Source organism: Poecilia mexicana, unplaced genomic scaffold (genome assembly GCF_051168715.1).
Source record: "Poecilia mexicana isolate PSO_F unplaced genomic scaffold, ASM5116871v1 scaffold_22, whole genome shotgun sequence".
Lineage (NCBI taxonomy): Eukaryota > Metazoa > Chordata > Actinopteri > Cyprinodontiformes > Poeciliidae > Poecilia > Poecilia mexicana.
The window spans coordinates 16629706-16653909 of record NW_028263391.1 but is presented as its reverse complement, the minus strand read 5'-3'; the positions used below and the strand labels follow the sequence as shown (position 1 = coordinate 16653909).

The 24204-nt window shown below is 38.9% G+C and overlaps 2 protein-coding genes across 3 annotated transcripts in view; one reads left to right on the top strand and one right to left on the bottom strand.

Moving 5' to 3' along the window:
- Positions 1-1823: 1823 nt before the first annotated feature.
- dnajc17 (DnaJ (Hsp40) homolog, subfamily C, member 17) overlaps positions 1824-24204 on the bottom strand; it is a 38530-nt gene continuing 16149 nt past the window's right edge. Inside the window, exons 7-11 of the mRNA XM_014982312.2 lie at positions 23965-24008; positions 21408-21485; positions 19475-19555; positions 18122-18241; positions 1824-2035 (exon numbers count right to left, since the gene is read on the bottom strand). Coding sequence (XP_014837798.1) covers positions 1910-2035; positions 18122-18241; positions 19475-19555; positions 21408-21485; positions 23965-24008 — 449 coding nt within the window. The 3' untranslated portion in view covers positions 1824-1909. The remainder of the gene's footprint in view (positions 2036-18121; positions 18242-19474; positions 19556-21407; positions 21486-23964; positions 24009-24204) is intronic.
- Positions 9196-14439, top strand: LOC106915016 (cdc42 effector protein 3). Of its 2 annotated transcripts, none has more exons than XM_014982313.2 (2): positions 9196-9731; positions 11904-14439. In XM_014982313.2, the coding sequence occupies exon 2, from the start codon at positions 11982-11984 to the stop codon at positions 12579-12581; it is 600 nt and encodes a 199-aa protein (XP_014837799.1). In that variant the 5' UTR covers positions 9196-9731; positions 11904-11981; the 3' UTR covers positions 12582-14439. The 2 variants fall into 2 exon arrangements, with proteins under 2 accessions (XP_014837799.1, XP_014837800.1); XM_014982314.2 differs by lacking the exon at positions 9196-9731 and adding an exon at positions 9778-9987.

The window sequence follows — 24204 nt, the reverse complement described above, 5'->3', positions numbered from 1 at the left end:
TCACGTGCAAATATTAAAGCAATTAAAGTGGAGCAAATACTGGGAGCTCAATAAACAGTACCATAAATAAATAAAAGCCAAGGCCTCCTCAGTGAGGCGAGGATATTTGGAAACAGAAAACCAAGAGGAACTATCATCCCAACCATCAGATGTAAAATGGAGAGCCTCCAATGTGAGCTTGCTTTTCATCACAATGAACCCACAAGAATTCCATAAAGGCGTACCTAGTGTTCCAATCACAGCTTGATTACTGGTTTAACATGGGGCAGAAATGATTTCCACACAGTCACATCACACGGTCTGTGGTTTGGACTGCCCCCCGACTTACCCTAAAGTAGCTGATAAAGTATGCAAGCTACAGGGAAGAAAGATTTGTACGTCAAAACTTGTTTGGTACAAGTAATGAGGTAATAACTTGTCACATTTGGCCACATAATGGTTGACTGATGAACATTACATCATGGAGCTATTTTCACAGCTTGTTTTGCTGCCCAGCCAGGCAAATCTGGCATTTTTAAAACCCAACAAGAAAAGACTAAGCACGCACCCATGATGTGTCGTGAATTGATGCTTGTTGGTGTTGCACAGAAAAAAAATAAGCAAAACCAAAATATTTCTCTCTGTATGACATGGATGGGATTTGAACAAAAAGTCAAACTTTTTTGTGATTTCTGACAATCTAAGATACTGAGTATGTAAATTAACGAATCGTCAAATATCATAGGTGTCTGCGAAAGTTGTGAGGAAAACAAATCTGGATGTAATGGTGAATTTAAATAAATTCAAATATCATTGGAAAATTAACCAAGTTCAGTAATTCAGTCCAGAAAGTGACAGACAAAGTGATGGATTTTAGTTACTTATTCCTGTTCATGCTTAGGGTTATGGCTTTTGCCACATAAGAATTTACAGAAAAACTCGATCTGTCAGTCTTCATGTTTTTGACTGAATTACAAGAAGGAAAATAACTTTGAAATACACAAGACCACTGAAAAATAGATTTTTAATTCAGAAATTGTCATCATGGGAAAAGATGCCGACTTGACATTTGTCCAGTGGAAAGTCATTGAATCTCTCCATAAGGAAGGTAGACCAATGGAAGGTAATAACTAAAGAAGCTAGGTGATCACAGAGTTTAGTTTATAAGCATTTTACCGGAAAATTGGGTGGAAGGAAAACTGTTAAAAAGAAAATGGTGCACAAGCTGCCAGCAGAATTGAGAGGACTGGGAAGCATATCCAGCAGCGCCACAGAGTGATCGCATTCTTGATGCAGTAATCCGCCCAACATTTCTGGATTAAATATCACTTTTTAAATACAGAAATTAACATTTATGTAATGTTCCAACTTTATGAGAAACAATTTTTGCTTTCTTTAGGGATTAACAGTCAGCTATAATCATTAATTTGATGATTAAAAAATGATAAATGTATCTTTGTTTTTAATGAATCACTCTCATATGAGTTTCCCTTTTTGAATTCTTGAAATAAACTTTTCAATTACATTTCACTTGAGATTCACCTGTGTGATGATGAAATTCATCCACAGGTCAAAGACCACCCACAAATCATACATAAAACATATTAAAAATAATTATAAAAAAATTACTGACTAATCTCGGTTTTAAAGCAAGACAGAAAACTGAATTAATAGAAGTTTTATAATTTCAAACTAACAATTACAGCGTTCTCTCCGGCCTTTTTGATAAGCTTTGTTTCAGTAGCTGTGTAGTGTGGCACTACATACAGCAAGTCTAACTTCTCTACCTTTCACCTAGTCATACATCATCAACATACAGGCGACAAGACAAATGAAAACACTGCTTTATTTTATCAAAAGGGTTTATTTTCCACACTATGTTACAATAAAACAATAAAAGAAAAACACAAGAGGCTTTATGAAACTAAAGCTACGACTCTGCAGCCTCCTCGTCGTCCTCTCTCTGCATCTCCTCGATGAGCCTCTGACGTTCGGCAGCCTGCCTCATCCTCATCATCACCACCGTCTCATAGTCGCGCTCATTTGAAAGGGAACCCTACGGAAAACACAGATGACACAATGGGAAAGCGGGGTTTATCCTAGTGTAGTAGACAGAGTTAAAGAGACAGTTTTCGGCTTGGATCTTAAAAATCCAAATGTTTTTTTTTAAATATAAAAAGACACAAACAAAGACGCATTGTTAGGATTCAATGGCTGATTTTACAAATGGATGAACAATGGGTCAAAATGATGCATCCACAGGCATTAAATGGAAATGAACGGACAGGAACACAAAAATCATAAAATCCGTGCACTGGCAACAAACTCACAAAGAAAACAGCAACTTTAATTCAGGAAGGAAACCATGTATTAAGACATTTATTTGATCCTGATGTGGCACAGATTAAAATCACATTTTGAAAGGACAGAGTGGCTATTTCTCTGCAGCATGAGCCATCCTTTAGAAGGATTATATAAAAAATATTTTCTGTGCCAAGAAAATGTCTCCTTACCAAGACAGTGAAACGCAGGATAGAGTGTGTGTGTGTGTGTGTGTGTTTGTGTGTGTGTGTGTGTCTGTCTGTGTGTGCATGTGTTCTTTAAAGGACACGAATGAGAACAACTTAAAGAGAAGATGTAGGGTTTTGTCAATCTGGTCGCTGAGCTGAGACATCTGGAAAGCATCACGGGGACTCCACTATCCATGTGCAGAGAAAGGCACAGGGTAAAAGTGAGAAGGAGGAAGAGAGCGGAGGGTCTGTGAAGGGAAGCTGCCCTCCACTCCACCCCTGGGTTGAGGAAAGCTGCTATTATCATTCCAATAATGTGAACTCAAGCCCTTGTCTGGCACGCAACTATGACATATCACGCGAACGCCATTAGGTAAATAAACAACTCCTGCATCTTCAAGCTAAATAAAACATAAACAAGTATAAAAGAGCCAACTTGTCAACATAATGCATTCCTCCTCTATCATGCTCCCTGCTGGATAAACCACCAAACTGCGCCCTGAAAGACTGCAGGTCTATAACATTTTACCAACATACAGTCCAGTAGCGTTAAAGGAATTCTGATCACTAGCAGGTGCTATATGGGAAACGTGATGCATCCTTTTCTCGAAACGAGCGATGTTTCCTTGCCTGGGGAGTTAGCTTGCTATTTAGATGCTCAGCCAGTGCATCACCCTGTAACTAAACACTGATACAGTATCCATGTGTACGTGTGCGGGTGTCTGGTGCTGTAATGCCAGAATCCAGCGTGACTTGGAAACCATAAAACACCACCCAAAACCAGGACTTCCAACTCAGAGATGCGTGTTATGACAAACACAATCACGGAGAGGACTGTGGACTTGACGGCAGAAATTTCTTAACAAGTCTTAAAAAGTCATGCCTAAGCGGGCAATAGCAGTGGAACATTTTGTGGAAGGAAAAAGTGTGGTAGGAAACAAGTGTGCAAGGAAGAGCCTGTGGCTGGAGTCAGTGCGTTCACACAGACATATCAAGGTTATGGGCTGCATGAGCAACAGTCTACCAGGAAGTTTTTAGACCACTAATTGTTCCCCTTTCCTGATAACCTTGGCACCTGTCCTCGCTGTCAGTGGTGCCAAAAGGAGGTTCGATTCAACCTTTATGTTACTTTGCTTGATTGCGCTGCAGACCAGACTGAAATTATGGACGATAGGCACCAGAGCTAATTACACAGACAAGCTGAAGGCTGCAACCTCAACTTGCAAAAAAGGAAGTAAATTATATTTATGCAGCTTCAAAAATTTGTATTCCACAAAAAAATGAAAACACGATTAAAAAGACAATATGAAATTACATACATACATTATATATATATAATAAAGTGGCACTTTTTATGAGTTTTATGTAATATTAACATTTTCTGAGACACTACATTTTTGTAGGTTTTCAACAGCAGTAAGCCATAAACATCAAAATGAACAAATGTAAACACTTGAAATGTGTAAAAAAAAAAACTACACGAGTTTCACTTATCTACAAAAATCATCTTTTCATTCAAATTCAAATCTTGTGATATGTTCCTATATGAAGAAACAACATGACGATTAGCTATATGACATCAGCACAGATGATTTCAGTCCTGCCCGACCCCAGAACAGTTATGGCATCCTGAACAGCATCAGCTCCGTGAGTCAGCCAGTTTAACACACAGCAGGAAGTCGCTCACACAGCAGGTGGCCACTGTGTTCCCCCAGCGCAACTCGTCAGATCCACTTCCCATTACGCCACTCCTCTTGGTACGTGTGAAGTACAGGCGACGGCGTGTGTGATAAAAACGACAAGTTACAGCACGAGTACGATGAGCGCGTCTTGTTAAAATACTTGTCATTCTATGCTGCGAGCACTGCAGCCTGACAGATTACAGAATAATGGATTACTCACTGATACCAGCAGTCATTGGAGAGCTTTATGTAGACAGTCGCTGAGCCAAGAAGTAACTGGACAGATATCCGAGACAAGAATGGGGTTTTCCCCCCTCCAAAGCCTTTTCTGTGTTTCAGGCTAACATTTCAGTGTGTAATGCAGTGTGGTCAGGTTAATCACGGTACTATTTGTCTGGAGTGTGTGCGCGGTGGCATAGCGTGTGTTTCTGTGTGTCACAACCTCTGGGTTATGTGATTTATGGGAGTCGAACTCTTACACACTTAAATTTAGAAATCTTTTTGGTGTGTGTGTGTGTGTGTGTGTGTGTGTGTGTGTGTGTGCGTGTGTGTGTGTGTGTGTGTGTGTCTCAAATGCTGGAGCAACAAAAGAAGGGCCAAAGTGGCATTCCTGCGCAGACGAAACGTAAGCGTCGCACTCAGTAGTGAATTAATCATCACTCATTATAAAACACAGAAGATGTATGAAATTATCCAGTTTCTGTTGGTTAAAAACAACTGAAACACTTGCTCATATGTGTCTCTTGTCTTCATGTGCGTCTTGCAAGCATTTGACTGTGACAGTCCAACATCTTTTTTTTGTTGTTTGTTTTACCGTGCAAGTCACGTAGCCAAAGAGAAGGACAAATGCAATTCAAATACTTCAACATAGCACTTATGAAAAATATCATTTGAAAAACAGAATGGCAGTAATAGCAAAAAATGAAGGAAACTCCCTCCTGATCTTCTCACGGTACTTGTACCTAACTTTCAGACTAAATGATGATCTCAGAGGAAGGGATAATGACAAAATGTGATTTTTTTTTTCTCCAGTGTAAAACAGGCTGGATTGTAGACCTTTGTTTATAGATTTCAGAAGGCATAAACAGATTATGAATTCGAAAGGTAAATCTTTCAGAGCTTCAAAGCTTTGTGTTTTTACGTATGAGCAACGGTGCTTTCGCTCGGCATGTGGTTGTCGGTGGTCAATGTTTTAATCTGAACAGACTTCTGCTTTATGGAGTCAGAGATTGCCTTTGGAATCTGCAGAAGTAGAAGAAATAAACAGTGAAATGAAAAATGGCTACAAAGACCTTACCTCCTGGCATTTCTCTATTTGATGGATGGGCTTTAAAAAATAAAAAAAATCATAAAAAAATGAAAAGACGGGCCTCTGCCTCGCTTGATTTCCAACAATATATTTTTGCAAAATTACGTCTCACATACTTGGGTTCCTGGAAAAGCTCTCTGATTGCAAGATATTCTTTAGTAAAACAAATGAGTTTGTGCAACTGTTAGGCTTCAAATCTTTAACCTGAAGGCTGTCAAAAAGGCTGAAATTACAAAAATTCAAAATGCTTCATTGGATTGAAGATTTCTGCTTTTTGTTAACTTCATTCCCTCTTTTAAGCATTTGAATGAGTTGAAGCCAACATACCATGATTTAAACGTGGTTTTGTATCCAGTAATGACTGCTGAAAAATGATATATTATTACACCTGCTTTTCTGATTCTTAAGTAGAAAAAAAATTGCAGCAGATATGCAATTGGCATTTTTTTATTTAGTCCCAAAGGAATAAAGGTTTTCAGAAAAAGAAACTGCTACGGGGTTGCAAAAAGCACGTCTCATTTCTGTTGCCAACTTCTGAGAAGTTCAATCTGATTCATCAGCGTGTGTGTAAATAAAGCCAGGAAGTTAAATGTTTTTTGCGATCCAATTCTGATTAAAAGAAAACAAAGGCTTCAATCTTTGGTCCTATCATAAAAAAGCATGACTTTAATGTTGTGGTTGAAGAAGTATTGTCTCAACTTGCCTTTTCATCTGAACCACGATGACTAAGGTGTGCATCATTCAAGTGAGTTCAAAAGTAAAATACCTCAGGATTGTGATCTAAACAGAAACTGGGTCAAGCAGCAATGCATTAAATCAGTATAAATAAAATGTTTTTTAATTACATGATTACTGAATGAAACTACTGCCATAAAATGTTTGGTAACTGTTTTCAGAAATGCGAGGGTGTTTTCCTGTATTCTCTATTTTTATTCTTTATTTTTGTCTCCCACTTTCAACTTTCTGCCCCACCTTTCCTGTCTTGGCTTATCTGGATACCCTTCTTTCACCTGGAAAATATTGACAAAATTAACAATATCCTGCCCAAGAAACTAGTCCCCTCAAGATTAGACTACTGTAATTCTTTATTATCAAAGGTATAAAAGGTATTCATGCTCAAGTATTATCCCAGTATTTTTCAACTTTAGTATGTTAAAATCACAAACTTAAAAGTCTTAATTGGAGTTTATATCAAGAAAATTTACACACAGTTCTTTTAATTAGTTACCTTTATGTAATTTTATCTTGGTGTAAATGCAGCCTTTCCATCAAGACCTCAAAGGCTGGTCAGAAGTCATAAACTGAATCTGACTTCATTTTATTAGACATCACTCTGATTAAATGTCTGCACTGCAAAAAATTTAATTTGATTGATTTTAATTCAATTTTGTCTGAATTCCAATCTACATTGGGTACCGTGTGTCTTGTATGGTACCATAAGTTCACGTTTATTGTGAGTTGATTCTATTTAAAAAAGGAGAACTGAAGGTGAAGGTGTAGGTCTGTGCTGGACTGTATCCCTCATTAAATGGTTAAATTGACTGCACATTGATTAACACAAACAAAATAAGCAGAAAAAACCCTGTATTTACCATTTAGGATTTTTTGCAATGATCAAAACACTGTGACACTGCAACATTTCTCTACAAACACCTTGAAAAGTCAAGTTTAAGCTGTTCCAAGAAGTGAAAAAAGGACGAACCTTAGCTTCAGTTTAAAACTTAATCCCAAATCTGAGCTTTATATATTCTAGAAGAACCATCAGTGAAATACAGGCCGACTGATTTCAGTTAAGCTATGTGTGCCATCTTCGACATGATTTAACAAAGTCTTACTTAAAGGAAATCAGACAAAGCAAGCAGTAAATCTTGTTTAAGTGCAGCTCGTCTAGGAGCCTTAGCACAGAGGGAGCTGAAGAACACACAACAAAGGGCTCGGGGAGGATCCACCAAAGCCTCAGTTTGGGCTTCTAGCACCAGTCAAAGCAATATCTGGAAACACTTTTTTATTTTTTATTTTTTTGCAGAAAGAAGAAAAAGCATGATTTCAGGCCCAGCATAGCTGCATCAAACCACACTGCCCACCATGGTCTGGCCTTAAAAAAGAAGTTTATACTGAAATGAAGTTCAGGCTAAACCTAGCAGTCTGGAGGCTACATAGCATGAGAACACCATCAGCGGAACAAGCCCAGCCTCTGTCAGCCTGCAGGTCTTCTGAGCTCACTTCCAAATACTGCGTTTAATACAGGCTCTTCAACCTGAGTGCCTGCTGGTATAAAAGCAGCTTTGTGGCTGTAGGTGGAGGACGGAAGTTTTTCTCATAAGGGAGATGCTGTAAAATGTTCTTTCAGACTTGGCTGGAGGTTCTAGTTTCATTTGCGTGAGGAATTGTGTCTGGTCTTGGAGACTGTCCTGGCACTGGAGCATGGAGCGGGAGAAGAAGAGAGGAAAAGCCGGCACGCCTATTGTTTATTGGATGAATTTAAAAGGAATGCTGAAAAAAAAAGGATTTCTCCTTCATAACATGCATATTTAAAATCAAAGAACAAGACAAAGCTGTGTACAAAGCTCTCCTCCTTTATGCCTGAACGCACTGAAAATATTTTGACAGAATTACAGTTGAAACCAGATGTTTACATACACTGTATAAAAAGTCACCCATCCTTTTTATTCTCATTGTTTGCTATCAAATCCGACTAAAATTTTCCTGTTTTAAGTCAGTTAGGATTACCAAAATGATTTATATCCATGAAATTCAAGAATAATGAAAGATCATTTGCGAGAATTTGAATGACTTTCTACAGAGGTAGACTTGACCTTCTACGCTATATGACTGGGGTCAAGCGTTTTGAGTTTTCTTCAAGCTTCTCACAATAGCTCGGCGGAATTTTGGCCCATATCTCCTGACATGGTTGTCGGATTTGTAATGCGCCTTGCTCGCTCACACACCCTTTCAGCTGTTTTCACAGAGTTTCTATGCGACTAAGATCGGAAAGTTGTCATGGTCACTCCAAAACATAATTTTCTTTTTGTCCTTAAGTCACTTTGTTACTATGTTGGTGATTTGCCTATGGTGGTTGTCCAAAAAAAAAAAAAAAAAAACATTTGCGCAGAAAATTTAGTTTCCTGGCTCATGTTTTGAGATGTTTCAATATTTCCAGATTATATTCTTTCATGTCATCATTGACTTTGTGCTATGAATCAGTCCCTCATGAACCACAATACCCCAGAAGATGACCCTGCTACCCTCGTACTCCACAGTTTCATGCACCTCACAAGAAAACTTCATGTTTTATTCCAGCTGTTTTTTGTTTTGTTTTTTAACCACAAGTTATACAGACAATAAGCAAATACAACTCTTGCCATTGACTATTAGCAATCAGTACAGCAGAGCAGAAAACGTGTTGTTTTGAGACGGTTTACAGTTCGTTACAGCCTCACCATACGAGGGCAAACGTAACATGCTGGAGGCGTGAGAATTGGAAACAGCCGGTTATTTCTGTTGTGAAACCCAGGGTGCCTGTTCAGACATGTCTGTTGTTTGATTATACAGAAAAGCCAAAGGCCTCCATTCAGGCAGAAGAGCCTGTGGAGTGGGGTTGACTGTGGGGCTTTACACAAGCCAACAGCAGACGGGAAATCAGGAAATCAGCAAAGAAAAGGGATAATAGCGTGGAGATTAGAGATCTGTTAACCCCCCTCCTCTTTGTGATCAACCTGTTTGCTCACCAACTACAACTTCCTTTAATAAGCACGCAAACAGTGGAGCCTAAAACTATTTTTTTTTCCTCACCTCTCTCTTTCAAGCATATTCTCTGGAACTAAACCATCCAGCAAAGTTTCAATTTTTACTAATAACATGGAACATGGAAAAAATGAGCAGCTCCAATTTACCACCTACTTCCCCCACAGGTAAAGGGTGCAGCCAATCAAACAGCAAAACTCAACTGTAACACCTATCCCTGCAGGGCAGACTTGCTCTGCAGTCACGATGGTGTGTTCTGATGACTTGCAGACTTTCTGAAATAGGCTGACTTCACAAAAGCTGAGACAAAAAAACAAAACAAAAAAGCCTCCACCTGGATGCCCTTGTACTCTGACCTCCTCTGGTTTATCATTTACGCAAGGAGGCCTTTCACAAGCAACACACCTGGAGGTGATTCTGCAGCGCAATCCAGATTTTATGCCGACTGGAAAAAAAAAAAACGATTCATTGCCCAAGAACTAACAGCGCTCTCTCCAGCTGAAAACGGTAAGAACTGTTTCTTTGCAGTTAAAAGTAATTAATCCTAAATGAAATCTTCTTTAACCTTCTTCGGGAATAGGCTACACCTTTGTGTCAGTGTTTCAAAGCTGGGAAGTAAGCATTGCTCTCTGATGAATGACAAGTCTTATCTTGTCGACAAAGAGCTTGTGCAGTTAGAAGCAGCGTAGATTCCTGGCTGAGGCGGGTGTGCATGTGTGGGCTTATAATATCCCGGATTTCTTTATTTACAGCACCGAGACTGGTAAGTTTATATAGTCATCCGTTTTTAACTGTTTTATTGTTTTTAGTCAATCCAGACATGCTTCTTGGAGAGAAAACCCATTTCATTATTTATTATGGACCTGGAGCTGAGGAAAGCTCTTAGAAAGAGAAGCAATAGCTAAAAGGTCTCTCTTGTAATAGAGATCTTGGATCTCAATGAGACAACCTGTGTAAATAAAGGTCAAATAAATAAAACAAAAGTGTTCTTTTGGTCAATCTGTTTTATTGAGCTGAACTTCTACTTAGCCATGAGGTGTTTCCTCACAGCTGAATCATAACACTCCTCTTTGGTTGACCTGACATGTTTGGAAAGGAATGCTGTTGTGTCCACACTCTTCAACCTCCCGCTGCTGCTAAAGTGCCGATAAAACGTTTTACAGCCCGACGGAGCATGTTTGTTGAAGTGGCTTACAAATTTACAGAGTTAGTGTTTCAAGTCACGAATGTAGAGCTAATGTGGGCAAAGCTGTAAAAATTATTTACGGCGAGGAGATTATCTAATCGACATGCCAGAGTTGATGAACAGGGCTCTGGTTTTGGAAATAAAATGCTTACAGGTCACGAAATGCAAATACTCTTCCTCTGTTAGATGCTACGTAATTACCGTTTATGCAAGATGTTGCCTAATATGAAGAATTTAAAACAGAGTCTTGGATTTGAAAGATATCACGGTTGCTATAGATTTTGTTTTACAAAACAATTCTTTTCCAGACTCAGTACTTTAGATTTTTCCCAGAAAATTACGGACATTCGAGTAAAAGGTATTCATTTAAAACTTGCTTACATGGTCAAGTGGTACCATCTGCCCAAAGTAGCTTACGGTTTTGGTATAACATGCACAATAGGGCCACGGCCTGGGATGCATCTGAACATAAATCACATCCATTTTTAAAATCTATAATTAAAAAAAGCCTCCTGGACTAAATGCAGACTCTTTAAAATCTGATTTATCACTTCCAGTAATTTTATCCTTTTATAAAAATTTCCAAAAATAGAGGTTGTAATGCTTTGTTTGGCACTTTACAGTCAGTTTCGAATTAAGAGTCCACTCGGTTCGTGAGTGAAAAAGCAAAATGGTGATGGATAAAGCGATACAAATCAAGATAAAGCATGTACATTTAATGTAAAAATCAATTTAAAATCAATCTACCAATTGAAAAAATAGACTTTCATCAGTTAGGATAATTAAAGAAAGAAAAACATATGGAAAAACCAAATGTTTTTCTCCCCACACTGAATTAAATTTTATTTCTACTATACTTACTGGAATGCATTATAAAAGCTAATTACTGACTTTTCCAGGCTGCATAGCAAACCTGAGATTTTGCCAAAAATAGTGACATTGTTAGAGGAATAACTGCATCTAATTTAACTTTACTCCACCATCTGAAGTGATTACAAAAAGTGTCTTCACTCAATCCACCACTTTGTTTTCCACATCAAATTTATTTTGATTTCTGACAGTTAAAGAGAGAAAAATGCATCCTTCTTTAAAAACTGTGTGAAGAGATCCAAAACACTAAGCAATTACTCTTCTGGTGTTTGCAGTGTTTTGCTTTTATTACTGGAATTCTTAAGTAGATTAATAGACTTCCTCTGGAGGTTATGCAGAAGACCACACCTGCACATATGGTAAGAACCTAGGATTTGGAAAATAAATATTTATAAACAAAGGCTTCAAAGCATTGCTGGGTCATCCTTCTCCTGCCAAATAATACTAAATTTCACTGCGCTACGATCGAGTCCAACAGGTGCAGTCTCTAAACAATGGCTGTCAATTCTCATTAAATCTGAGAACAGACCTCTGCACTTACATCTGGTGCTGAATACCAGAACGAGCACAAGCTCAGACTATCATTTGCTAAATCCTAATTGTCTTTTTTTTTGTTGTTGCAGATGGCACTATGTATTTAGGCTGTATCGTTTCCTGAGGATTCACAGAGATCAAAGTCTAACTCCAGTAAATCCATCAGGATGCCACTTAAAACGTCGCTGTACAGAAATCCATCCTCCAGTCGCTGGTCCAGCAGGATCTCAAAGAGGAGAGAAGTGCTATCTGTCGAAATGATCAGTCTACCCCTTGGTGATTTCCGGCACGTCTCTCACATTGGGAGCGATGGCCAAGACGACAGTTTTGGAGATTTATCCTTCCTCAAAATGGGTCACGGCCTGCTCCGACAAAGTTCCAAGAGTGAACAGAACCTCTTCCTGAGCTGCAAGCCACCGCCAAAGCCCCCGCGTCTGAACCTGGATGGAACGGAGGGAATGCAGAGCCCCGAGTGGTCTGTGGACCAGAAGAGAAAGAAGTGCAACTCTTTGCCTCTTCTGGATAGTGAGGAAGAAGATAAGTGCGAAAACGAGGAAGTGGATGAAACGAGGAATGACTTTGCTTCTAATCAGACTTGCCGTCCCGGATGTGGCAGCGTGGGTTCTGATAGAGATCAAGAGTTCACAGGGAGTTGTGAACACATTGATGAATTTAAGGATGAGGACAGTGGCTTCTCATTCACCCTGGACCTGGGCCCTTCAATCCTGGAGGATGTTCTTGGGGTGATGGACAAACTGCACAACTGAAGAACCTTGAACAACTTGGTAAGACACTGGCTGTTGGAAAATAAATTTAACTTAATACTCCTCTTGGGACACAACTTTGCATAACCATGAGGACACGATAAAGTGTAGCAAACACTGGATAATTTTGCTTATAATTCAATTTGCGGGCCTGGTCCTAGTCTGCACAAAGAGTCTGCAGAGAGCTGTGACCAAACTGGAGATCAATTTACGAGGACAGTAGCTCTTTATTCAGCCTGGATCTGGACAAACTCATTCGTGAACAATGTTCTCCAGATCATCGACAAACTGTGCAACTATGCGAAATACTGATCGTCATCACTTCTTTGGAAGACCCAACACTGTTTTATTAACAAGGATACTTAATAAAGTAAAAGCTTGTATTTGCTGCTTCCTAAGATCCTTACTTGCTGCAGTGGTAAAGACATTCTCAAACAAACAAATGAACATCTTGTTACTCTAAGGAGAACATGATGTTGTTCATAGAACATTATGGTAACCAGCATTTGCCAACAACAGAACGGTAAAGATATGAACTTTTTTTTTTTTTATGTCTGGGCATTTCTAACTTCATCTACATTTCCTCTTTACTATTATAACCTCCCAGCCCACACTCAAAGCAGCTGTTAGGATTTAAGGGTGTTGTGTTTAAGAAAAGAAAAGCTGAGGCTGAAATCCAAGGTCCTTGAGCTGTGATGTCTAGAGTCTTGGCGTGCTTGCCCGTCTATTGTGTGCACAGGGCAATTCTTCCTCCGCACGCATCCTGGCGGCCCCACTCGAAGGTAGAGCAAGGTACCCCCCATTTCTCATTCCCAGCAGTACAGTGAAAACAAACATTTCGCTCTGCTTCCAATAAAAGCCAGCCAGTGGTGGCAGGTTGGGCAGCATACCAAGCCGGGCCACAGGTCCAAGACCTTATAAGAAGAAAGAAATGTCAGAGCATGCTGTTTTGTTAGCTGCAAATCAGAGTGCGATGATCTGGCAGATGGCGTTCAAGAAAGAAAGTGGCGGTGAGTAACACTATACATCTACACAAGCAGGGAGGCTGGAGAGGAAGGGGGAGACGGCAGAGGTCCTGATGAGGACTTAAACAAATACATGCTGCGTCTCATGTATATGCATCGCATTTCTTCTCACGTCATCCAAGTGGGAATTTGTGCAGACAGTTGAGGTCTACTAATGAGGGGGGTTGAGAGGATGATATGTGGGACAAGCCCAGAAAATGTTAAATTCCTTTGCACCCTAATAGGTCAAGCTGGGAAATACAAAAACCACAGATGCCCTGCTTCAAGCAAAAGACTCAGTATTGTATGCATGTCCAAACAGAAACAGCGTTAATCCTGGGTACATCTGCATTGTATCTCTGTTTTGGTGCCTGATGTTTTAAACTGGATACCTCTGTTTCTTGTATGTGTTATGACAAAAGTTATTGTGAAAGCATTTTTTGCATTGTAAAATCTACCGGTTTGTACTTTGATTTGGTAGGCAAAAAAATGTACACCATTCAAATCCCATCATTGGTGGTTTTGTGGATAAACTGAATGGGACTGTTTACACAACAAGGGGCCGACATGTACTTGGCTTCTCAGCAAAAGAAGCCAAAATGGATGGATTATGTTTTGCATCTCACTGATGTCCAAGCTTTTTTTTTTTTTTTTTTTTTTCAGTCTTGGGTACAAATAATTCAATGTGGAAATGGACGGTAATATATATTAAAACATGTCTGTTTTTACCTTCAAAGATATTGCATTACAATTAATTTAAGAAAACAACTGGCTTAGATGATTTCCATTGCTCTGAGGCATGCCTAAATCAACACAATAAAGGTGGATATTGCCAGGTGTTGCACCACTCAGTTAAAGCTGGAGCCTTGTTCGCGACAATGACTCACAATGATTAAAGCTCAATTTCTTCACAAATGAAAAATAAAAGTGCTAAGTAGGGCAGCTGCAATGAGACAAAATTGTAGACCAAATAAGAGGAGTTAAATCTTCAAATGTATGTTTATTTTCTGTTTATATAAAACAGGTAAGCTCCATTTAATAACGATTAGTAGTCTGGGGGGAACTGGATGAACTGGAGGGGCATCAGATTAAAATGAACAGATGCTACAAACAATACCTGATTATGCTACATTTTGTGTTGGTCTATCACATAAAATCTCATTTAAATTAATTGAGGTTTGTGGTGTAAAGTGGCAAAATGTGATTAACGTTCACAAACATTACTAAATGTAAATATATGTCAAAGTGAAACTTATGAATTCATCTCACAGCTTTAATACTATATAATAATATTATATAGTCTTGAACAAAACAACGTAAAATTAAGTCAAACATTTTGACTTAACTTTCAGAGCCATAAGAACTAAACAATAATACAATCTGGGTAAGCGTATCTTTTTCTTACACAATCGTGTCCGAAAAGAAAAGGGTTCAAGCTAGATTTCAGCATACCGATGGCGGGGCCACACGCTACGCATCTACTCAGACAGAAGGGATATTTTCTCAGAATCCACTTTTCAGGCACTAGGAAACCAGCACACTGGGAAAAAAACAGTCCAGGAATAGCTCATCTGATGCATCTGGTTCTGTCGTGACAACCCCGAGTTGACTCTGGGTCTCGATGGAAGAGGCAGGCATATAAAACTCTGATTTAAATGCTGTGTGATGTATTAACCTTAAATAATACGATATTCTAAATTGAACCATGAACACACAGTGATTAATGCTGAGATCATCTCCCAGGAGACCCAAGCATATGTCTTGGCAGACATCTGTGGAAGTACTGCAGTTACAGTCTATCAGTTATTAGACTGTAAGCTATACGGTTGGCCACGTGTGAATCCTCTTTCTGAAGCTGCAAGCATGAGCCCGTGTTAGACGAGATTTAATTTGTAGGTACAGTGGCTGAATTTGTGAATTTGTTTGATATGGCCACCAATATGTTGAAGGAGACAATTTTATAAAAACATATTTTGGGGGATTCTTACAGGCAAACAGAGCCACAAAACTGCTCAAATTATACATTTCCACCACCTGCTTGTTGACTCTGGCAGTTCATAAGATATTTTATCCTTTTATTCCAACTTACAAGGCAGAAAATTACAGAAAAAAAAAAAAAACAGAAACCATAAACACGATTTCCTGACAGGAATTAAAGAGATGAATCATGCCATGGCATCTCTTCTCTTTTGTGAATTGAAACAAGTTTTAACACCGTTATTAAAATAAAGGAAAGCGGTCTGGAGATTTACAAAATGTGTTGGCTGGCGGACTGAAAAAAAAAAAAATACATCAAAAACCAGCTTTTTGGGGAGGAGTTTGAACTTTTTATGAGTTCAGGAAAAACGGAGCCAGTATTCGTGAGATTAATCCGTAAACCTTTTCTGTATCCAGGAGTTTATGGAAATCCATTGTAGAGTTATGGCTTTTCTTTCTTCAGGCCACTGATTAATACGTCTACATTTATATCCTTGAATAAGCGTGATGTATTGCATGAATTTCACTTCTTTTGTGCTTCACTTAGAAATTTCAGCAGGTCCAGCATATTATTTAAATTGATGCTTTGTAAATTGTTTCATCCAAAGTGAAGCCAAAGAGATTGAACCTAAAATGCCTTCTTTTATCCGAGTAATGAGGGTTTTTTTAAATTATTGTTAGACAAATATTAAGATTTTATTTAGTTTGTACGTGTTAAACATTCTTAGAAAGGGATCATGATGGAGAGTATGACACAGCTCCCTTCTTTATTAGAAAAGCCCCATTGACTCGAGATGCATTTATTGAGCCAAGAAACAAAGGAACGAGAACTGGGGTGAAGTCATCTGTGTCTTTAAGCTCTCTTTAGTCCCACCGTGGCCTGCCGAGCACCGTGTTTGGACTGATGAGGTTAAAGAAGCAAGACCTGACCCACTTTGACCCTATGTAGTTACAGATGGCCAAAGCTGGGGAACCAGGGAGAGAGATCAGATGTTTAGATCACAAATAGATTTTTTTTGTTTCCCCAGAATCCACCCAATCAATGCCCACTACCTCCAGACAAAATCTACAATAGCTACAGTGTATACTGTAACTGTCTGGCATCTCTTAACGGACAAGTATTGCATTGAGGGCCAAATGAAAAATTACCCAATCAAAATAACATTTTCATACATGGTTGCAGAGAAAAAAAGATTAAGAAAAAAGTATAAAAGAATCAGCTTTGTATGTCAGTAAAGCAAACTGAGTTAGTATAATAGCATTTAAAAAGATTAGAATGACAAGTCCCAGTGTGCAGGCTGAGTCTCGGGTTCTAACCCCATGTAGGAGGTCTGACACCCCTCACTGGGCTGAGGGTTGAAATACAGTTCACCAGAAACCAGAGACACAGATAAGTGCAGAGAAAAAGTCCCCTGATTGAAAAACATTTAGACATTTTTGACAGAGAAGCTGAAGAATTTAGGAAGGAAATTGTGCAGACTGGATCAATCTTAAAATGCTTAAAAAATCTCAGTTGAATTAGGAAATGTCATTTCTGGAAACTGTAATGCACACCCACACATGAGATGTAACCTTTTCCCTACAAGAACTCCTTTTCTCGAGGGCTTTTTGAGACAACCTCGCCAGACCAAAGGTGCAGTTAACGAAACCTATTTTATCTGCAAGTGGCATTCTGTGTGTTTTTTTTTTTTTGGTCTCAATAGGTGATGTCTCCATCACTACCTCAAGCCCTCTTCTGATTGGTGTATCAACATCAACTTGTCCCTCCAGCTGAAACAGGGAGAGGCAGAGGTGGCAGAACCACCAGAGCAGAGGAGAGAGTTATCTTCGTTTCTGTTTCTATTTGTTACTTAATAATAACTAACTTATTTGAAATCGTTATTATAGTTTACCATGTCCCTCTCATGCTACAAAAAATTATTTAATAGATATTTCCCTGACTATTTTACAGTGATTTGAAAAATAAAATATTACAAAAGCTCAATATAAGAAGTTGCACATCTTTAAAGGACCCAAGTAAAAAGACAAAAAAAAAATCTAATCTAAACTTGAGGATAAAAAACCTAAGGATTAAAGTTCACAAACACCAGTATAAATACACAAAAGCTTTTCTTAAAACAATCCTGAGAGTCAGGCTGACATGTTTGCCTGTCATTATTGCACAGTGCCTCCCCTTGGCTGCCGTGTGAAGTGAAGCATTCCTGGACTCTCCCAGGTCAGTTACATTAATGAGCACCCAACCAGGCTCTCTGAACCAGTGAGAGGCCACCGCCTCACCACTCCAAAACAAATAAACTGAGGTCCACTTACCCGACCACACTGATTGTGGCCAAAAAGAACAAAAGTGCAAACTCTGGGGCAACATTTGAACCGCTGATATGGAAGAACAAAAAAAAAATAAATAAATAAAAAATCTGAACATTTACATAACTCTTTCTACAGGGAGGTTAATATTTTTGTTGGAGAAACAGCAACCAGCAATACTTTGTAACACAGGGGGAGGCATGTCCTATGAGAGCAGAAGGAAATTTAAAAGAATACATTTCTGTGTTATAAAAGTACCTGTGAAGACATGAAATGGCCAGTTTGGGATGCTGCAGCGACAACCTCAGGCTGTCCTTCCAGCCACGTAATCTTCAAGGGGTTACCACTCAGCCCACTTTCATTTTTAACAGCCAGTTCCTAAAATGAGATATTTAAATAGTAATAGGATTAATTAAACTACTTGATCTCTATGTTTTGCATGAAGTTGTAATAACCTTTGCTAAATGTTGGTTTAGCAAAACAGATGCACAAACAGAAATATTCTGCTACAGTTAAAATTTCCTGTATAATGTGCCCATTTTTTTTTCAGATTTTCTCATATTATAAACCATAAACTTCAATGTCTTTCATAAGGTTTTTGGGGTAAGATTAGCACTAAGTAGGGTATAAGTGGAAGGAGAAGGAAAATAATCCAGAATAAAAAAATAAAAATAATAATCTAGTTATGAAATAAAAATCTGAAACATTTGATGTGAATCGTCCCTTCAACAGATTCAGCGGCTGCTGGTGGTAGCATCATGCTGTGGAAATGCTTTACTGTATCAGGGGCAGGCAGTACTGTACTTAGCTTGCCTACAGTTAATGAGTCAAGCTAAGTACAGGGCAATCTTAGAAGAATACCTGCAAAAGCATTGAGACTGGATTAAAATGAGGATTCACTTCCCAGCACAACAATCCTAAACATACAGCAAGAGCAAAAGTTGTACAGTTTAAATAAAGTTATCTTAATTTGCTAGAATTGCCCAGTTAAGGTAAAGACTTAAAACCAATTAAGAATCTGAGATATTAAAATGTATGTTCACACCTGCTCTCAACAAAGTCCCAGTGAATTTGAGCAGAGTTGTTGATGCACAAGGGTTTAGTGCAATTGCAGATTTTTATTTGCTAAAAGAAAAATGTAGGAGCATGCAATTGTGCAGGTCTGTTTGCACAAAATCCCAATAAAAACACATTGAAGTTTGTGGCTCAATGGGTATAAATACTTTCGCAAGGTTCTGAAGCCACGGAAATGCCACGATCACTGCCTAAATCCAGTAGACTGACAGAAATGTTGTGTTGAGAGGAGACGACAAACAAAGGAACACCAAAGCTAAAAAGAGCCTGCGGAGCCAGACAATGGGGAACAATGACTCAAGCGCTTCAGTTCGATGGTTCCAATCAGTGCAACAATTTTGAAAGCACGGGATCATTTTAGGTCAAAGACAACTTCTTGGTGTCCGGACGTCTGTCAGATGTTATTCCTAGTAATAATCTAACTCAAAACTCGTTCTAAGACTGTGTGACAAGTGATGAACTAATGTGGTTCAATTCAAAAAGTCTCCTAAGGAGATCCTAACCAGAACAGTAAATGTGAAGGCCTCGGGTACTTACAGCTGCTCTCACAGATGCAAACTCCACAACAGCACTTCCTTTCTTCTTACTCGATACGATCACATTTAAAACATCCCCGTACTAGATGACACAGCAGGAGGATAAAAGCATGAGGTGGAAGGGAAAGAAAGATGCAGAACATTTGAATTAGTATTTCCTTTCACAGTATAATCCATAACCATGAAAACAAAAACATATGTAGAGTCAAGATTCAAAACAGTGCTGAATATCACAGATTTGAGAAATACAAGTTCACAATTTACTGACCTGGAGAAAAGTTGTTTTTTTTGTTTTTTGGATCACATGTATTCACAAGAAAAAAACGTATAAAATATAAAGTTTACACACCCGAGACAAGGGCAAGTTTAGGTGATGTAAAAAAATAAATCCAACATACAGACTCCAGTACCACATGAAGAAAACTGTATCACTTGGAACAATAGCTGGATGAAACAATCACCTTTGTTTCATCACACCATTACATATTCAGTCACTATTTTTCTTGAAGACGAAAACATTAGTCAGGCTTGGATGTTTTTCTTTGAGAGAGAAAGATCTGTCTTGCTATTCCAGATCTTCGATAAGACGGCAAGAAAGAAACCCAGACATAGAAAAAATATAGGTGACTATTGTTTCATGCTGACTCATGACAGCATCCTTGACTAGTTTTCTTATCTTTTCATCAATTTTGGGGGGGATTTTCAGTTCTTACTAATGTCACAAATGCACCATAGTTTCTCATCTTGATTATAAGTCTTCACTCTGTTGAATGTTATGTCTAAAGCTTTGGAAATTGAACTACACTGAAATTAAAGTGAAAGAAGTACTGGAAAAAATTTTGCAGCAATTAACTCCTAGCTACATACCTAAGAGAGTAAAAGAGGAATAGGTCAGAAATTGATATTTTCTCCCACAGTGGTGGCTGGATGATGGAAATAAAGACAGGTTATGATACAATTGCTTTTTAAGACAGTATTAGAGAATAGAAAATATTTCTTCTTATATGTTTAGCTCTATCAACTCTACAAAAAGGCCATTTGGCATTAACCTGTTCCCTGTTTTAGCCTTTCATGGGAGCAAAGAGGAGGGGGAAAAATTCAGCTTTCTGGGAACTCGAAACTCTAGGAATGCAAATGCTCACTGAGGACACTCTGAGTCCAGCCAATAGTGACAAAGGAGAGTCTCAAAAGGCTTCTATTTCACGAAATATAAATATCTTAACATATTTTTTTTGCCCCTTTAAACAAAGATTTGTTATTGCAGGCAGCCAAAGTACACAAGTCCTCTCACGTACGCATACATGCACACTCATAACCGTCCGCATTTTCCCACAGAGGGTTGGCTATTTCTGCTTATCCAAACCATTAACTGTCACTCACTCATGGTTGCCATTAAAAACATTACACATTTTCTTTGCCTAGAAATTCGAACAGGAACACTTTTTTTTAAGACCATACTGGATGCATTCGTGAACAGAACAAATTCAGCTGTATTACTTTGGGCAACTTGACGTCACTGATACTTGCCCCATCCCAGTTTGAGGCCAACCTGCACCCCACCAAAAACCCTCATGACAGATTGTGGCAGAAGGTGGTGGTGGGTTGCATGAGAACAGCACATTTCCTAAAGCCTCCCTTGGTACCGTTTAATCACCTGGTAAGAGGGGCACAAACAATGGCGTGCATGGCTTTTAAAGGGCACTACAACATTGCCCTCAGCACTTTCACTGCTACAAAACTTAATAGGCCTTGTTTAAGGGGAAGTGTAAACAATCTAGAGCACTGATGTCATGCAGGCCTCAAATAAGGGCGGACTTTTGCGTGCAGGTTTGTTCAGAGTTAGCTCTTGAAGCCCTAAGAGCGTGAAAAAAAGGATTTCAATAAATTATTACATTTATAGCAGATCAGCACAAGTTAAATTTCAGGACACCCACTTTGTGAAGCAGCTTAAGCAGAACGTCTTGAGAATAACCTCCATTCAGCTCGTCATCTTTCTTGCATTTCCATTTTAACTGCAAAAAATAAAATAAATAAAAGAGGCCAATATTAGTCATAATCACTTTCAAGAAATAAAGAAGTGCATGATAATGGATAATCCTTAAAGCACAAGTGATTAAACTCAGCTGCAGAGGAGGCAAACCGTGCCAGACAAGTTTGGCTCTGATGAGAAACAGAGAGCTGAAAAACATCAGGACAGGCTGAAGCTACGGGAGAAAGAACTGGTTACGCTCTTGAAACATCGGCACTGAATCACCTGCAGGACCTGCAGTCAATTTCCATTCATAACAGTTTTGGTGGTGCACGAATGGAGAGAAGCTTCTATCATGGGCATCAGAGACTGCATGGGGACTCGCCTTCAAAACTGTAACTTAAACTTCTGCAGGTCGACGCCTGAGCCTGTCGATCATTACTTTAATTTTTTGATACAGGTAGTCAAAGATAATCCACCAGCCTCTAAATAAAATCCCAAATACTAAACTGCCTTCAGGAAATCAAAAAAGAGAGTCCAGCTGTGAGTAAAATAGTATCTGTATAAAACTTGGAATAATTTATTTGGCACCAGAGATGCTCATAGCAGCTCTGGAGGAGCCGCAGAGCTCTGGTGGAAGAATCCTTTGCCGTGATAACTATTAGACGTCCACTTCATAGACTGGGGGCAGAGAGGGATGAAGAAGGCTACTGTTAAAAGACAGTCAAAAAAGTCACATTTGCAGAGTGCCATAAGCACCCATGTGGAAGAAGGTGCTCTAGACAGAATTTTACTTTTCTGGCCTTTGCAAAACTCTGTGTGGCAGATAACTAACACATCATATCTCCTTGAATACATCATCTCCCAGGCTATACTCTCTAAAACAAAAAAAACATCTAGAAAAGCATCACCTACAGGAGGAAGAATCTTTTAAGCTCTGAAAAACCTGTAGCCAATTTCCATCCATACCTGTTGGTGCAGGAATGAGGGATCTCCTAAGGATGTGTGCATCAAAAACTGGTGAGTCACCTGCTAGACCAAGTCTCACCAGAACACCGATTATTCACCATCCACTCCTACAGAGTCTGATCCCCATGCGTGTCTTTTTACATATGGGAAATTTCTACTGCTACGGAATCGTCTTGAAAATTCAATTCGGCATGAAAGCGACCACAGAAGGCAACATAATCTATTAGGATACTTTTTCCTTCTTTATTCTGTTCTCAGGTCCTGTCACTAAATGCTGAAATGAGTTCCCGTACTCCTTTAAAAAAAGTGATATTGTACAACGTCTCATATTCACAGACAAACCACAGCAGAAAACCGGCCAGTTTTATGGCAAATGCTGCTGAGAGCAGCATAATGAATGGCAAGCACAGGGGGTTGATTCAGTTCCAGCAATCTGCTCACTGTCAAAGAAACACATTTTCTGGGAATTTTCATATCCATGTAGCATTTTTACAATAATTATCGCTGAAAATGTACATTCCCTCTTCCAGCAGAACTTTCTCCTTGCTTAATAATAACTGTCCTAACCATTAATCTTTAAATTAGATGCTCAGATATTTGTGTGATGTGATGTTTCCAGCCCACAAAACTGCTGTTTTTGATCATGACTTAAATAAATTTACAAACAGTAAAGATATTAGTGGAAAAGATCCAAGTGGCAAATTAATGGAAAAGCCTGGTAAATAGTAATGTTTTAAAGCCCATGATGAATTGTTCAGATTTGCTGAAAGATTAATGATATTTTTCAATAAAAATGGAAATAAACACAGAACACTAGTGGGTGGTTTCAAAAGGATATTGAAATACGCAATCCTAGTTTTAGACAAAATAGATCTAGATGTTTGGTGCAGGTGCAGATTTAAATAAAATTGCATAAAGACTGAAAAAAACCTATGATCTCTACTTTACTTCACAAAATAGTTGAAAAGCTTTCCTTTCCTTCCACTTCTCGTTATATCCTGCTTTGTTTCAGTCCAAAGAAAATCCCCAAATCCATTGGAGTAAATGGGCAAAAGGTCACAAAATGTGTAAAAGCTCAAGAACACTTTTGCAAGAAATCTAAGCTGAGAAAAGAACATTTAACATTTGCTGCGACTTTCTCGTGTTTGTGACTGTGGTTTGGGATCCTGTCAATAAAGCTTTTGTTTGTTTTTCAAGCTGAATATACAAAAGTCTGGGGATATTGCCGCTGCTTTAGATGGCTTTCAATTACTAGAACCAGGTTTAGGGTGTAAACACATTAGCTAACGTTCCTTGCATCCGTTAACACGCACAGAACCAGGCCATTTCCAGAAGGAAATATATTAAGCCTTCTTTTGGCATAAATATTGGTCCCCTGACAGAATCGTGCCTAATCGGGAGGAAGTGGTGTGAGAGCAACATATGTGCTAAGTGATGAGACGGCATTTGTGGTCTCTGAACAATAAATTACAAACAGCTAACAGTTGTGTAAAATGTATACCAAGCCCCCCATTCTGATTTCCATGGACTGACCCTTAGGTGTTGAGTCTTACCTTCAGTTTTGGGGTTACGTTGCTCTGGGAATATCTCTCCCCTCCTGAGTGTGAGAAAAAGCATTAGAGACGGTTGAGACAGTGAGGTAAAAAGACAAAGGAGCAACTGTGTAATTGAAATATGGTACTCAAGAGAGTCGTCAAGGGGCTTGTGCCGAAAGACAGCAACTTAGAAATGGCTCCCATGTGGTACATTTTTTTGACTTTTGGAGACAGGGGAGGGCTGAGTGCGTGCAAACA